The 18,046-nt window shown below is 38.9% G+C and overlaps 1 protein-coding gene across 1 annotated transcript in view; it reads left to right on the forward strand.

The window, feature by feature from the left end:
- Nucleotides 1-284: 284 nt before the first annotated feature.
- The window catches only part of LOC145775375 (broad substrate specificity ATP-binding cassette transporter ABCG2-like), a 37,726-nt gene continuing 19,964 nt past the window's right edge, over nucleotides 285-18,046 (forward strand). Inside the window, exons 1-6 of the mRNA XM_082586663.1 lie at nucleotides 285-398; nucleotides 1,656-1,835; nucleotides 10,205-10,264; nucleotides 10,704-10,821; nucleotides 12,414-12,569; nucleotides 14,586-14,743. Coding sequence (XP_082442789.1) covers nucleotides 391-398; nucleotides 1,656-1,835; nucleotides 10,205-10,264; nucleotides 10,704-10,821; nucleotides 12,414-12,569; nucleotides 14,586-14,743 — 680 coding nt within the window. The 5' untranslated portion in view covers nucleotides 285-390. The remainder of the gene's footprint in view (nucleotides 399-1,655; nucleotides 1,836-10,204; nucleotides 10,265-10,703; nucleotides 10,822-12,413; nucleotides 12,570-14,585; nucleotides 14,744-18,046) is intronic.

Genomic DNA, 18,046 nt, shown 5'->3' on the forward strand with positions numbered 1-18,046 from the left:
CATCTTTTACACTTAAAGGATGGGTCGGGTTTCAGATCTCCTCTTAGGCTTTTTGTGAACCCAGAGGAGGCAAGTGTTGCATTGGATGAAGTTTGTGCCCACACCAGTCCTACCTACATACTAATCAATGCTGAAAAGCAATGTCGATGCATTATTAAGCAATATGTAGATTATGATTCAACAGATGATGGTTGTATATTTTTATTGGAAACATCAACAAGCAATGTTGTAATGCATAGTCACACAATATGCAGTCTACACTTTAAATGTCACTTTGAATCCATAGAGACTTGAAAATAGAATTTTATTGTCATTCCCGTTCCTTTTTGGTTATTTGTAAAATTGAGTTTTGAATTTGACTCAGTCAACTTTGATTTTGCAAAGTTCAACATGAAAAGGTGAGAACTGTGAGTTTTGGAAGAATGTGTGGGTGCTGTCTTATAGTTTTTGGTTTATATTCACACATGCAAGGATTTCTTAATACAACCTGTGGCCAATTGTATGTGGTGGTGCTTTAGTAGTGCGATCAGTAATGGAAGCCAGAAAAGTTGTGAGTGTAAACATACACCTGAGTGATAACTGAAAATAGAACATAAATTGGAACTTCTTTGCTGTCTCATATTAAAAGAAAAGTTAACGTTTTACTTTTTTTCTATCATTTTCTGTTAATACTTATGCAATAGAAGTAGCAAGCTACTGGCATTGACCTTCTTTCGTGATATTTGAAACTGTCCATTTTTTGCAATTATGTTGCTTTAAGCCTTCAATTAATATTTTTTTTCCAATGTGTTACTGATAGTTCTTTATCTCTTCTTTCCTGTGGTAATCAACACAGGCCCAGTGATAGCTTCTAGTTTTTGGTATATAGTTGTTTGGATTTTGCCTGCTAGACAGAATATTCTTTTCCACCCATTATTTTGTAACCACATATAATTGGCATATTTAAATATTTTTTTCTTTGCTATGTAATCTTTTCCAGTGCTGTACATCATAGTTGGACCAAGTGCACAATTTTTGGTTCAATTACATTACATTGCTCTGAAATTTTCAAATTACGATTTCAGTTATAAATATTTCCAAATGTAATAAATTACACCTTTCAATTACAAAAATTACATGTTTGAATATTTATGTTTCTTGATGATTTTTTACAGTTTATCTTTATCAAAAACAAGTAGAATTGCATGTGATAAAGAGTAGTTTGCAATGTAGAAAACCATTTTGAACCCCAACTAGCGGCTCAACAAAAGTACTGCTATCATGTGTGCAATTTACTAAATGCAATTGTAATTTAGGCCAAAAATTTTTGAAATTACAAATAATAACTCAAAAACAAAAAGTCTAAATTACAGTTATATGTATATGAAAATGTGTAATTAATTTCCTTCAATTATAATTACATTTGTAATTGATCCAATTCTGCTATGCATAATCGGGGATTGGAGGATAAAAACTCCTGAACAATGTGAAGTTTAAACTTTTCTATGAGAATACAATATATATCCTTTTTGATGTCTTCAACTGACTTTCTGTAGGCTACCTACTTTCTTGAGGTGTGGCTGATCGATTGTTCAGATTTTGATCAATTTATTTATATGAACACATTTGTTTTCATTTTGCTGGAAAGAGTTATGTATATTTTCCTGTTTTTTTAGAAAAATCTACAAGACAGAAGCCACCTACAAAAAAGGCAATCTAGAGGAGTGCCAAGTTGACTTAAAAACAGAAAATAATGTCACTTTGACATTTCATAGTATTCGTTATGAAGTAAGGAAAAAACTAAATGACATTCCATGTGGAAAAACTGAAATGAAAGAAATCTTGCATGGAGTTAGGTGAGATCACAATATATCAAATCATTCTTCTTTGAAACGTTGTATTTATTTTCAATACCATCTTACATAAATTTATCAACTTACTTTTAATAATTATGGTAATGGTCAAGTCATGGGTCAAGCGTATTTGGTAATTGGATGAAAACATGTGCATGATAACGTAATATATACTGTATATCGATTATCTGAAGGTTGACAAAAAGAAACGACATTTTGTCAATCATGGCTTTGGCTGAACCCCACTTGGTAAGCTACTTGTTTCAACGGTACACGGTATCTGGGCGAAATCCTCTTTAGCGACGGACTATGTGGGCGGCCGACGGCCAAAGTGGGCGACAGTAGCGAAGTTTAGCCTTTCGGAACGGTGGTGACCTATATAATTTATAAACAAACAACCATTGTGACGTCACATACCTGAAGGGAGAAGCAGACGATCCAGGAGGTAGAGGAGCTCGTCGAGGTTTATCATGAAGAGAAACCCCTCAGAAAAGAGACAAGATCTTTCAAGAGAAATGGCCAAAAATTGGTTAACGTCAGTTATGAACGCTCCCTAACCGTTATCGAAACTTGTCAGTCGCAATACCAGTGTTGATGGTGCATTCTGTTGAAACATTTTTGGTATAAGCTACGGGTCTGCTACTATTCGGTGAGTCCGATTCGGTGAGTCCGATTCGGTGAGTCTGATTCGGTGAGTTACTAACTTCTAACCCCTAACCCAAACCCCTAACCCTAAAACGGCAATGATAATTAGGCTATGGTACCCGATAATAAAAAAAAATTTGAAAAAATCCCCCGTTAAGGGATCGGACTCACCGAATCGGACTCACCGAATCGGACTAGCCGAATCGGACTCACCGAAACGGGCCATTCCGATAAGCTACAGGCAGCAGAATCATCCGGCAACCACGGCGAAGTTCTGATTCCGTGTGACTTCAAGTCTTAAAATGTATTGACTGTCAGTCACAATATGTTCTGTAAACTGCTGATGCGCCTACGCAGCGTCTAGAGCTTTCGGATTAAAAAATATCAGTACTAACCAAACGCAAATCAGTAGTTAACTAGTTATTACCGCAGAAAATGATTTTATTTTAAGTGCCCACGTTAAAATAATGACTTACGACTCTTAAGAAGTCCCAAATAGTTTGTGGTGAGTCCTGTCCATTGGCAATAAATCGGTCAACGAGGTGCATAATGCGGTTATCGGCTTCTTTTGTTTTCTTCGTTTCGCTTTATACAAGGGCGGAGCAACACTAAATGTTCCGTCCATGTATAATTGGGTTACTCTTGGATTACGAACAAGTAATCACTGGATTCGAACCGCTGCCAGCCAAACGAAGAAAATACAAATAAGCTGATAACCACAATAATTATGCGCTTCGTTGATCGATTTATTCGAAATGGTGAGGCTCTACAACAGGCTATGTGGAACTTCTTAAGAGGCATAAGTCATAGTTTTAACGTGGGCACTTAAAATAAAATCATTTACTGCAGTAATAGCTACTGATTTGGTTAGTACAACAAGCTGTGTCCTCTGCTACTGATATTCTTTTAGTCCGAATGCTCAGTCTAGAGACTCTTAAGCTTCACTTCTTCTTCGTCGTATGAGCTGTTCTTCTGGACTATATGTTTGGGCATGATGTCATCAGCCACTCGACAGTCTCGTCATCCAGAGCCTTCAGTCCAAGCGCTCCATGTGGTGGTTGATGGATTGGGCAGTCATGGACGACATGATCTACTGTCTGGTCTGTGGCGCCACACTCGCATCCCGGTGAGGGAGCCAGGCCCCATTTGCACATGTCTGAACGAAAGCGACCGACGCCGGTTTGTAGGCGGTTAAGCGGACCCACGCAAGTCTTGCGAGGGACATTCCCGGAGGGTAGGGATCGACGTCGGGTAGGAAATCACGGAGTCGGGAGGTGTTGTTTTACCACTCCATGTTCCATGTGTAGTTCGTCCAGTGTGCCGCACTTATTCCAAGATCTTCAACGTTGTTCAGAAGCTGTCGTGCGGCGGGCACAAATGGGCGTCTTGATTTCAGTCGCTGCTGTCCTCCAGGTAGGTGCTGGAATGTACTGTGGAGGAGGTGGTCGGGGTCCAGTGCGTGACGAGCAAGGGAAATCATGGCTCCTTTACGGCGAAGCTCAGCAGGTTGGATGCCTGCAAGGATGGGAAGGCAGTCCGTTGGAGTGGGACGCAGGCATCCAGTCACAGTGTGTAGTGCGTCATTGATGGCGGTGTCAATGTGGCGGGTGTGAGAGCTGCGGCACCACACTGGTGCGCAGTACTCAGCAGTAGAATGGACGAGGGCCAAGGTAGCTGTGCGAAGGGTTTTCGCATCAGCTCCCCAGCCGGAACCCGCCAGCCGCCTCAAAAGTGCAACACGCGATAAGCTTAAGCTTCACGATAAACCGTGACGCTGCAAAGCAACTAGATGTGGTATTTACGTCTTGACAACATCTGCAATTTGTGTTTGGTGGTTATGCCATCTGCTGCTTGATTAAGAAGCGCGATGCCTCTGGCACCACAAGCATTCTTTCCTTTCAACTGCTTTGCCAGAGCGTCGCAGTCTTGTGTTTGAAACTATATGTTACAGTAGAAGTTTGTGTTGTATGCCTACTACGTTACCTATTGCTATCAGTTTGTCTTTAGTTCTTATTGTTTTGTATTTCTATATTTCAGTGAATAAAAGCCTCAATTGGTTATTAAATGTTTCATCTCAATTTTATTCACTTGTATTAATGGATAATTTGCTGCGACCCAACAGACTGGAACTCCTTCCAGAGGAGCCCGAAGCAAAGAAAATATACGATCACTGGAAAAAAACTTTTGAAACTTTTCTAACTGCGGTTGAAAGAAACGAAGGAAATCAAGAAAACATCGACAAGCTGGGGTTACTAGCAAACTCACTCTCACACAGAACCTACGCTTTCATCGCAGATGCAGGGACCTACGCCGCAGCAAGGACAGCGCTCGACAATGCTTATCATAAAAAGAAAAATGTTGTGTTTGCTAGACATTTATTAATGACCAGAGTTCAAAATCCTGAAGAGACCATCGATGAATACATTCACGCATTACGTCAACTAGCAAGAGAATGCGAATTTGAAAACGTAGACGCCGAGACCTACAAAGACGAAATTACAAGAGACGGTTTTATTAATGGCATCAACTCCAATACAATTCGACAGAGATTACTTGAAGAGCAAAAATTGGATTTACCAACTGCCATTAGAAAAGCTCAAATGCTGGACCAAGCCAAAAAACACTCAAATTCTTATTTAACTAATTCACCCCAGCGTGCTTCATCCATTTCTAAGCAATCCAGCAGCGATGTGAAAACGGCAACAATGAAACCTACAGTTTCTAACCGATGCACAAAGCGCAAGTGTTTATTTTGTGGAGGTAATCTCCATACCGGTGGCAGATACTTCTGTCCAGCGAAAGATAAGCTTTGCAATGCTTGTGGCAAGATCGGTCATTTTCAGCGTGTTTGCCAAAACAACCTTCGGAAAGCAGCTGCAATACCATTTGCAGGCCAGAAGTCCCCACTTGACGATGACAACACAGCCCATGATGATGCTGAAAAATTTCACTTGTATTCTGTTCTTGGTACAGTCCCAGAATGCTTAAACAAAACCACACTACGTACACAAATTAAAGGGGTGGATTTCGATTGCTTGCTGGACACAGGTGCATCCGACAACTTCATGAGTGCCAAAGCTGCAAAATTTATTAAACTGCAACCTCAAGGCAAGCCATCTAAAGTTTCAATGGCTTCGGACCAACTCACTGCACAAGTGCTGGGGAAAGTGTGTACTGACGTCAAACTTCAAGAGAGAAAGTATGCCAACGTCGTCTTTGGAGTAGTACCAAAACTTTGTGCCGACATCATACTAGGCCAAGGTTTTCTAAACCAGCATGAAGAAGTTGTGTTCAAGCTTGATGGATCACAAAGAAAGTTAGTGATCGGAGACTCTTACTGCGGAGTATCTGCCTCAACCATGGAATCTCCTCGTTTATTCCAAAGTTTGGAACCTAACTCCAAGCCCATCGCTACTAAGTCTCGGAATTTCAATCAAGAAGATCGTAAATTCATCCGGGAGGAGGTAAGCAAACTTTTGTCCGAGAAAATTATCGAACCTTCTTATTCACCTTGGCGAGCGCAAGTGCTGGTTGCAAGAGATGGACGACATAAACCAACAATGGTTGTTGACTATTCGCAAACTATAAATAGATTTACGTTACTTGATGCTTATCCGCTTCCTAAAATAAGTGATCAAATTGCGAAAATCGCAGAAGGATCTGTGTTTAGCACTTTAGATTTAAAATCCGCTTATTATCAAATTTCGCTTTGTCCTGCTGACCGCCCATTTACGGCTTTTGAAGCCGAAGGAAAATTATTTCAATTCACGCGTTTACCATTTGGTGTTACTAACGGTGTGTCGTTTTTTCAACGAATTGTTGACAAACTGATCGAAAAGCATAATTTGACTGACACCTATGCCTATCTTGATAATATAACTGTGTGTGGCAATGATCGAGCAGATCATGACGCGAAATTAAACGCCTTGTTTGCTGCAGCTAAAGCCGAGGGCTTAACTTTTAATGAATCGAAATGTGTTTTTGCTCGTAATGAGATTGACTTACTGGGTTATAGACTTTCACACCGTAAAATCAAACCTGACCCCGAACGCCTTAAACCCTTGCTCGAACTTACCTTGCCGAAATCTAAACCAGAATTACAACGGGTTTTGGGAATGTTTTCTTACTATGCCAAATGGGTACCTGATTTCTCTGAAAAGGTTAGACCTTTAGTACAATCCAATCTATCATCTTCTTTTCCTCTACCCTCTGACGCTATTAAAAGCTTCGAAACTTTACGTGAGGGTCTTGCATCTGCTTGCCTCACCAGTGTCAAAGAAGGAATTCCATTTGTAGTGGAGTGCGACGCTTCGGAGCATACCTTAGCTGCCACTTTAAATCAGGGAGGGCAACCTGTTGCCTTTCACTCTAGAACATTTTCTTGTTGCGAAGCAAACTATTCAACTGTAGAAAAAGAAGCTTCGGCTATCATGGATGCGGTTAGAAAGTGGAGCCATTTATTACATGGCCGCAAGTTTACACTTCTGACAGATCAAAGGGCCGTTTCCTTCATGTTTGACCCAAAACGACTAGGTAAAATTAAAAACAACAAAATCCAGCTCTGGCGTGCCGAATTGGGAAATTTCGATTACGACATCTTGCATCGACCCGGTAAAAGCAATCTAGTTCCAGATGCGTTATCCAGAGCGTGTACACTATCTTCTAACTCGCCCGATCTTACCAAAATCCATGAAAAACTTGGGCACCCTGGCATTACACGTTTGTCCCATTTCATTCGCACTAAAAATCTGCCTTTTTCTATGAAAGATGTCAAATATGTTTGTTTGCACTGCAAAGTCTGCGCTGAATTAAAACCTCGATTTTATCGTAAACCAGCCGAATTGTTGATTAAATCGATGAGACCATGGGAAAGACTTAGCATTGACTTTAAAGGACCCCTCGATGGCAGGAATAAGTATATGTTGATTGTTGTTGATGAATATAGTCGCTATCCTTTCGCATTTGCATGTAAAGACATGACTTCGCCCACTGTTATTCGATGCCTTGGTCAACTCTTTTCTTTATTTGGTCATCCATTGTATATCCACAGCGACAGAGGCTCTTCATTCATGTCTCAAGATCTCAAGCAATATCTTTCAGACAGAGGAATTGCGAGTAGTCGGAGTACACCATACCACCCTACCGGCAACTCTCAATGTGAAAGAATTAACCAAACTGTTTGGAGAACTGTCAAACTCTTGTTAAGAACGTATGACCAGCCTGAGAGCTGCTGGGAGGCAGTTCTACCCGAAGCTCTGCACGCAGTACGATCTCTCTTATGCACTGCAACCAACACCACTCCCCACGAACGATTTCTGGGGTTTAGTCGTCGAAGTATGTTCGGTCAATCTCTTCCTAGCTGGCTTATCCAGCCAGGACCAGTCCTACTCCGACGTTTTGTCCGAAATAAAAGCGATCCGCTTGTGGAAGAGGTCGAGCTATTGGACGCAAACCCGAGTTTCGCCCATGTGCGATTTCCCAATGGTCGGGAATCTTCCGTCTCAACCAACGATCTTGCCCCAACACCTAGAAAAGGATCAAACAATGATAACATGATTTCTACTCCTTCTGAATCTCCCTCTCAAACTTCACTCACACAACAAAATCTTACATCAGAACCTCCATGTACACAACAAAACCCTTCACCAGAAACTGCAGGTACACAGCAAAATCTTACACCAGATATTAATGCAGATGCTCATACTTCTTCGGAATCTAATCATGAAATGACTAAATCTCCCTTAACCATTTCTACGCACCCGAGACGTTCTTCTAGAGTAACTAGACCACCTGAAAGATATGGTCACAATATATACGATGTTTGAGGTGCCTGTAGGTAATGCATTTATTTAACATGTATGAAATGTATCTGTTTGTTATTATATCGTTTTGTCAATTTGTTATTGTATTATTCGAAGATGGTGTTCCGAAGATGAAGGAGGGAAGAATGTGGTATTTACGTCTTGACAACATCTGCAATTTGTGTTTGGTGGTTATGCCATCTGCTGCTTGATTAAGAAGCGCGATGCCTCTGGCACCACAAGCATTCTTTCCTTTCAACTGCTTTGCCAGAGCGTCGCAGTCTTGTGTTTGAAACTATATGTTACAGTAGAAGTTTGTGTTGTATGCCTACTACGTTACCTATTGCTATCAGTTTGTCTTTAGTTCTTATTGTTTTGTATTTCTATATTTCAGTGAATAAAAGCCTCAATTGGTTATTAAATGTTTCATCTTTATGTTTCAATGTCATAAATTATATATGTGTATTAAATGTTTCAATGTCATAAATTATATAGGTCACCACCGTTCCGAACGGCTAAACTTTCGCTACCGTCGCTCACATGGTCTCGCCCAAGAGGGTTTCGCCCAGATATCGTGCACCGTGTTTCACTGTGTGGCACAACTTCTTAGCATATTGTGTTGCAAAAATTTTCAAAACAAAATGGTTCACTTTGTCGTTTCAGGCTTTGTGTAGCATAGTGTTGATAACTCATTTGTTTGTTTTATATATATCTCTGTCCACCCAATAATTCTGTTTAGAAATGGGGCAAGTATTTCTCGAAACTGAGAAAGTAAATGATAAAGAGGTTAAAGAATCTTGATGGCAAAATCGAATACAGTCCGTGTATTAACTCAAAGGGGGAGCAACTTTTTGAAAAATCAGAGTAGAATTTTAATTCTTAGGACAATAGTGCAATTGCTGTTTTGTCACATCTCGTATGTTAAAAGAAATGTTGTGGTGATCAAGAGTTGTGTTTAAAAACTAAATAGTTATTGTTATTTTGTTTTAAAACATTTCTGAAGTTGACTCAATGCTCTTCAACCGGGTATACTGTATACCCAAGTGTATACCAGATCAAAACTAGGGTATACAGCTGGAGAAGGGTATACGAAGGGTATACAGCTTAGATCTGTGATAGTGGAAGTCACAACAGAGACAGCAACTGGCATATTTGTAAACTTTTAACCGGCCCCACTGGTGTGCGGTTATTAGGCTACTCGCCAACCTGTTTGTGCTATTGAAACAGATACGCTCATTTTGGATGCGTGTGCCGTTTTCTATGAAGAACCAACTGAGGATGAGGAATTATTGGAACTACGGGCTGATTTAAATCAAAAGTACTCATTCCGAGAAGTGGATTACACAGAATGTTTGGGTTTCTCTTCTTGAATTTCCTGAATACAAAAATCTTGCGCAAAAAGCCATTGATGTCTTGGTGCAGATGCCTACCACTTATTTGTGTGAAGAATGATTTTCCAGTCTTGTTGAGATCAAGTCAAACAAACGAAACTCGATACTTGACATTGATTCTTTAATGCGGGGAGGAATAGAGAAAGAGCTAACACCACGTTATGTCCAACTTGCCGAAACCATGCAACAACAAGCTAGCCATTAAATCCACTTCAATTTTGACTTTTTTTGCACTTTTGCATACGTAGTTTCTTATGCCCAGTTCAAGACTACTACTGTATAATCACTTTAACAAACAATTAATTAATCATTAGTTTTTTTTACTTCCTGTGCACAATTAAACATTGCTATTTGTGAGGTATACGAAGTTATTAAAAATTGAAAAAAGGTGTACCACGGACAAAAAGGTTGAAGAGCACTGATATTACGATACGTTTTAGCTTCACATAACGACTTTTTGATTATTAATATGTTTTTGAACATTTTTTGTTCACTTTATATGCCAGATGATGATATGCCATGTTTTTTGTTGCAGTGGAATGCTCCCACCTGGATTGAACGCGATCATGGGGCCGACTGGGAGCGGGAAAACCTCGTGAGTATTGCTGAGGTTACAAAGCTACATTCAGTATAAGTTATATAATACTGTATAAGAAGAATCTTCAAAAGTTATTTTCTGGTTAATTTTGAAGTGCTTGTCTTACATGTTTCAAGAGTAGCTTGTGCACTGTTTCGTGCTTGTTTTTGCTTGTTATTCTCAGCGAAACGATGATGTTAAGATGATGTGGTTTTCAATTATGTAACATTGGATTGTTTTCATGCTTAGTTATGTTTCTTGTTGTCTCATTTGAATCCATGCACAAAGCAAGCTAAGCTTTTCGCATGAAAGGGACTGATTAAATTTAAGATGTTTATTGTGGCCTCAACTCTCAAACAGATAGATATTGGTGTTGGATTTAAATTTTGGTTGGACCTCCTCGACCTATGTAATATTCGTTTCATAAAAACATTATTGACAAGCATTCTTGTTTTAGATTGATTGATATTTTATCGCAAAGAAAAGATCCCAAAGGTTTGACTGGAGGGCTTGTGCTTCTGAACGGAGAGAAGCCACCGAATGATTTTCGATTAATGAGCGGATACGTTGTGCAGGTGCGTATGTGTTGCGACTGTTGCGTATTTGTCCAGAAAAGATTAGTCGATCGGTAGTGTAAGCGCGCTACGCGGAGTTCTTTCAAGGAAAGCTGTTTTCTTTTCCAACTCCCTTGTGAATGCGCGTGGAGATCACCAAACGAAGTTCTTGCTTCGAAAGTTTAACTTGCCTCAGTTAAACATCTTTTTACATTCTACTGAGTTCTGAAACAATGTCATTCAATTGAATGCTAAGCTGGTTGTTTTTTTTACAAGATGAATTGTTACGGGTCAGTGTTTGTTTACTGCACGTACCCTACATTCAAGAAGACCTCATTCTAGCTGAGCGAAACCCATATTTATAGATCGGCCACGCTGACTCGACGAAACAAAATTAATCAACGAGGAATTGTGCGTCAAAACAAAATAAATTATTTAGAAATTTCAAAATCTTTTTGTGCTCCAAACATTCATAAGCTTCATTTTTTGGTAAGTTTTTGATGTCTCTCGTTTTCTTGCAAGTTCTCGACGAAACAATTAATCCAAAACCACCACACGGACTTTTTTGTTTAAGCGAAAGGTTTCACATTATAAGCATCTTCGTTTAAAACAGTGCTGACTGTTTGCTCTTATTCAGTTTTCACTTGTCGAAGCTGTTCGTTTTTACATTTGCATTGAAGCAATGTAAAAGAACGACAGCTGGATCTACCTAAGTCACAAAGCGTCAATTTCGATCGTGTGCGATCCAAAACTGATAGTCATGAAACGATCGATGCTTTTAGATTTTAGAGCGTCTATACTGTAAGAAGCAAGCTGCTCACCAGTCTTGCATTTAGACTAAAAATCTGATTAACTTTTTGTTCAATACAGCATATTTTCATAATCACTCTTTGTAACCTTAAGTTAAGTGGCGTTTACGTCTTCGGGGAGTTGTCAGTTCTTTTCTTAGTTAAAACTATAGGTTTGAAAAAGAGTCATGTATTTATCTTAAACATTATCAGTCACATGTAGCAAAAATAACACGATTGTGCGATGCACTTACTGTAGTATGTGTCCACTTAACCTTTTTTTGAAGCAAACAAAATTTACAGCTTTGTCAGCGCTGAATGGAAATCGTAACCTGATACTCCTTGTGGCCTGAAATCACACGATGTGCTGATTTGTATATTTCAAAATGTCGTTCATTCAAATTAAATCTCACTTGTTACTGTGATTCCACGGTGATTCCGATTTTGTTACATTTTTGCTTTTCAAAAGTTTTGAACCCATGCATCCAGGTCTGAGTTAGTGTGCATATTCGCGTATGTAAATGATTTTGGTGGATATTTGTGGTCTTTGTCCGAGAGAAGCCTAATAAGCGATCACAATTTCTAGTTATAGTTTTGCTAGATTGAGGCGCGTAAATAGGATCAAAACCACTGTGTTCTACGAAGCGAATTGAAATATCATGATCGGATTAATTTTGTGGATGCTTTGTTGAAAGCTTATCAGATATCCTGATTGGAAAATGGAAATAGTTTTTTTTTCACATGTTTTTTGGGAGAGGTTATTTTCTCTGCATACACTGCATGTCCAATGACTCTATCAATCGTTTTGTTTCTATTTAATCGAAGGATGACATTGTGATGGGAACACTCAGTGTGCGAGAAAACTTGGCCTTTTCAGCGAATCTCCGATTGCCTAAAAAACTTTACAATGCTCAAGCGAAGAAGAAAAAAGTCGATCTTGTCATAAGTCAACTTGGTCTTCAAGCTTGCGCCGATACTAAAGTAAGTGTGCTTGTTGTGAAAATTTATTCGATTTTGAGGCTTAGCTCGTAGGTTGCTGACAGATTTGTCGCTTTTGCCTTCTGGAATCTTACACTATCACCCACAGTCCTACATAGTACATACAGATGGTTGTCGCCCAAGCGATTATTTTGAAAAGTGCCGTTGTAATCAAAAAGAGAGGCTCCACAATCTTTGAATTGCAGCTAGAAGCAGTGCTTGGTTCTGTACATCGCAATATGTTCACTTATAGTCATGCTGTTATCAGCGCCGTTTCAAACGAGCACAATCAATGCCACAATTCAGTAGTCATTTTTTCAGAGTTGCTTTATTGCATTAAATCATGTGGTCTTATTGGAAGCAAAAAGATTAAATGGCAAAATTGCGCTATTATACAGTATTATTTGCTTAAATATTGCGATGCATGCTCATTGCTCATGCGTGGTCGTCGCTATGATAGCATCTGGACTGAAAGCTAAAACGCTAGGTCTCATCTTGGCAGCAATTAGGATTGCATTATTGGCGGTTTTAATGCCAACTTTTAGAAATTTAACGTTTTTTAATGGATTCTCAGGTTAAAATATGGCACGGCCGCAACACCTTAGGCTATGGTAGTAATCATGCTGTTGACAAAATCAGCCCAAAATGCTATTTTATGAAAAGCATCAAGATTCGGGACAAGTTTCCTTTTCAAACATGATGTTTTGTAAACAGGCTACAGCGCATTGATAAAACAGAGTTTTTTAAACTATTTACAATGCCGAAAAAAAAATTAAAAAAACGCCAAAAATATATCAAAATGCCAAAGTCAAAATAGCCTGCCAAACGCATTAAACAAACGCTCATATTTGGCGTTAAAACAGCCATAATGGCAATCCTGTTTGGCTGCCTAGATGAGCCCAAGCGTATTAGCTTCCGGTCCAGGTTTTTTTTTTTTTTTTTTTTTTTTAATTTTAAAGAATAAAAAAACTCATTGTCAGCTGCCTAGCCGAGTAATGAAAGTGTTGGATCGACATTCATTGAGTTGTTGGTTCAACACCTACCCGGAGCACTTGACGCTGCTGTTTCATCGTAAAGGTGTAAAACTTACATTTTTGACAATTTTTTAAACTTCTGCAAACGTGAAATCAAAGTAAAAAAGGTATAATTTGCTGGCTGGGCTAATACAGGTCTTTAAACATGAAGCACAGGCTTAGATACTAGGAAAAAAAATTGCACTCTAATTTACAACAAATTACTACGCCAGGCAAATGAATATTGACATTCGTGACTGTTTTAACTGTGTTGCAATATGTTCAACGTATTAGCTGGTTGAATTGCCGAACCGTAGTGATGAGAATACAAGCGCCTGGTGTAAGTGGTGCTCGAAAACTTTGCGGCTGAATTGGTGTGATACTATTACTGCAGAAGCTTGATGAAAGATGCTTTTACATTATATACACATCTCTTTTTTTTGTCATAAAACGCCTGCAAGAGCCTAACAGACGCTCTTGCATTTTGATTAAACGCTATGTTACTTAGTTTTGTCAATCAAGGTGATGTATTTTCTGGGTTTTTTGCTAGCGTTTTTGTCGCATTACGTTTGTCGTTTTGATGGTTAAATTTCTAACAGGAAGCCAATTATGCAAAAGCGGCTAAAAGTCAAACACACTCAGCTACAAAAATTCGTCCAAAATTTGCTAGCTGAATAAATTTACGTCATTATAGCAAATTCTTGTATTCAATTTCAGATGGTTCATGGTTTTTAAGAATCTTTGTGTTTTTGATTGTTGTGTGATAATGTAGTATTGACATTTGTCCCAAGTTTTGCATCTTCTATAATGTTATTGTTGAAAAATGTTTTGATCGTTGTCGATTGTTAGTATGTCACACTACAGTAGTTTTTGAATGACTAAAATTGCTCATGAGTAGTGAGCAGAATAGACCAATGGAAAAGCTTGCGAAGTTTTGCGTAATTCACCAAGACGACGTTTTGGTTTACAGATCTACTGATTCTTATTTATTGCGGGTGATTTGTAGGTTGGAACAGAATTTGTTCGGGGAGTTTCTGGAGGCGAAAGAAAAAGAGTGAATATCGGAATGGAAATGATTCTGGATCCTCCCATTCTTTTCTTGGACGAGCCTACCACAGGGCTGGATGCTAACACGGCAAATTCCATCATTCTTCTTTTGTACAAGTCAGTTTTTATTCAATACATCGTGTGCAATTGGATCAATATTTGAAAAAAAATGTTTGGCGTCAGCAGTGATAGCATAAAATAGCATAAATGTATTAGCATAAAATATCACCAGATCTTGGGCAAAGGTTAAGCACGAATTGTCGAATGGACTGTTTATGTCTGCACCACGCTTGTTTTGATTTCAACATTGATAAGTTTGCTCGCCTGCGGCAATCCATACTTAAATTACTTGCAATTTTGCAACCCACACTGCTATAAATATCCGTCTTTTTTACATTAGGTCAAGATCTAAGGTCTGCAGACGTTGAATCAATATTGAAACGAGAAATTCTACCAGTTGTATATGTGTTTCACGTTTTCGATAAAAACCATCCGTAAGAAACATAATTTGCACTCAAAACGCTGCGGTGGTCAACATCGGCCTAACTAGACTGTCAGATTTATTTGTTTTCAAAGTGGCCGTTGGCGTATTCTCGCTGTTATAGGCTACTTGAGCTGACACAATTTTTGCTGCATATTTTCAAAATCATTCAAACAGCTGCGGAAAGCAACGTTGTGCCTTTTGCTTCTTTCAGAAAAAAGATCGCTTTTGCACACAACTTACTTTGCCAATTTTTAGTTTTAGTATATTTGGCTAGTGCTCAGCGAGATCACGTTTTTGCTGAGATGACTTCTTTTTCTTTGTTGGAGAGTTGGCAGTGGTAGGGTTTAAAATGTTTATGCATGGGCTTGACGAATATGTGGTACGACTTGACTAGCTCTTCGTATGAAAATGACAATAAATAGAAAGACTACGCTTTTAAAATTGAGGGCGCAACACGGAAAACAAACAACAATAATTTTAAGTAATAATTGCAAACAAAGAAATTATTGTTCATTGTATTGTATCAAGCCGTAGGCGGCTCTTTTTTCAACGACTCTGACTAGTGACTAGGAACATGCCAAAATCCTTCAGACTCCCACTCAAACTGCCTTGAAAATTGACATCGTTTGTTTTTGCTGTGTGTGCATGCCCCGCTTAGTGGGCAACGATATGAGATTTGAATTCTTTTTTGCCTACTGCACCATTACAGGGCATTGGTTCCCAACCGGGGAGGAATTCCTCCCTCGGGAGGGATTTCATTACACTTTAAATAAATATACATTGAAAATGTTACCGCACTAATACCAATAAATATTTTTCTTCAGATTAGTGCAAAATGTTGAGCAAAGATTAAGACAAGCGCGCACATGCATCGAATAATCGTGAAGTGTTGTAACTGCGATAAAGTACTGTTTCTTATTTTGTAACTACAAAATTAGTTCGACAACACAGCTGTTATGATGACGCAACACTTTTTCTTTGTCAAAGCATTGGAGCATCAGTGTTGCCTGACTGAGCTACTTTTTATAAGGCCAGGCAGCAAAAAATATGGATTGGCGACTTGCGACTTTTTGGGCTACCTTAACTTTTTATTTGGCTGCAAGTTTTCTATCGGTACTTGCAATTTTCTGCAACATATAGGCTAGTAGTAATATTTTAATTATATACATATCGTTGTCTTGTGCAGATTATTACCAAAGACTCTTACCCCAAAACAACAGAAACAGCTTTTCGTATTCTAATTCCTTTTCTGTTGACTTACCTATGTGAATGCAGTGGCGTAGCCAAAGGGGGGTTTTGGGGGTTGCAACCCCCCCCCCTTTGGCACGCGTGTGACGTCACGATATTGAGAATGATGCTTTCAGTCTAAAAAAAATTGCCTAATTTTAAACAAAATTGCATTAAAAGAGCGAGTTTTGCCAATACCAAACATTCAAACATCTCAGCCAAGAATTAGCAACAAGAAAACACAGAGACTTAGCTTTTTTTCCGAAAAATGCCGAAGAAAACATGATCTTATCCTTTTGCTATGCTACCAGGCAGCACCATTTTACAGGAATATTCGTACCCACATTTTTGTTGAAAATGCTCTCAGAATGCACCAAATTCAAAGTAATTTTTCAAAATTTTCTGGGGGACGCCCCCCAGACCCCCCGCTGTTGGGTAGTCAAAACCCACCCCTTTCAACATTTATGGCTGCGCTACTGTGTGAATGTGAGTCAGGATTTTGAGAGTGATCTGTGTTGTGCACTGTCACGAACTGTGCGGCGCATACAACTACTTACAGAGCGCAAACAAGAGCAAATGTCGCATTGAGTTGTACTGTGAACTAAATTGATATTCAATTCAATTCAATTTATTTTTCTTTGTCAGAATACAAAAGAAATGATATTGTGAAAAAGAAATACAGTAACAAAACCAACAAAAGGAAAAGGTGGCAAAACCATAATGGTTTAAGACGTGCATAAAAGGATCTAATATTGCGGTATATGCATCGATAAATATAGTTAAGCACGGCCACCAAACCTGATACATTAAAACAAGTAGATGAATAAGTTAAGAATCAGTCGCCTCCTCGTTCCTAAAACAACTGGAGCGTCAATTCTTAAAGCAATGAGAACACGACTGAACCCAACAACATTACAAAAACAAACTAATACACACACACATATTGAATAAATAGTTCTTTTTGTTTTTTTAGTGATGTTACGTGTGAAGGAAAAAAATCATTAGGACTGATACCCACCGAAGTGGGTTATGTGGGTTGCCAACACGCCACTAAAAACCTTCACCCACCCTGACCTCCGCTTGCGCAGAATCAGGATGGTAGACACGATGGGCGATTTCACTTGTGATTTGGTATATTTTAATATTTGGCCAATTGCGACTTCGATTCGAGTGATGGTTTTGATAAGCCAAACCAAAACCTGGCTTCGGCGGTAAAATTTAGGACTCCTTTTTTGTTTTTAGTAATATGGGGAGGAATGAATAGTTCCAAAACGAAAACCTTAACTTTTGTATGAATTATTTGAATATACCTGACAGTGACAGTATCTTGCATTTAGAACACATTTTCTGAACACTTCAGCAACATATTCTGTCGATCTAAATCAGAGATTTTCAATCTTTTGCAAAATCGAAGTATTAAGACCTAAGTGAAAATCATTCCTACAAACTGAAGATTGTTTTTTACGAAACTGTATATTTTGTACCACAAACAACACGTTTGTTTACAACCTCAGTTTGTTGAAATAGCAGCACATTGGAGCTAATTTGACCTTTGCGCTTTGTGTTTTTCTGCAAGTCTAGTGAAATCCCGTTTCCAGTTAGTCTGTAGAACTGGAGTAGTCGGCTTGCGACAACTCAGCAAGTGCTTCAATTCAGCAATTACATTTCAGCAACTACGAATTCAGCAAATGAGATTTATGTGCTCACGT

Source organism: Aplidium turbinatum, chromosome 8 (genome assembly GCF_918807975.1).
Source record: "Aplidium turbinatum chromosome 8, kaAplTurb1.1, whole genome shotgun sequence".
Classification (NCBI taxonomy): Eukaryota; Metazoa; Chordata; class Ascidiacea; order Aplousobranchia; family Polyclinidae; genus Aplidium; species Aplidium turbinatum.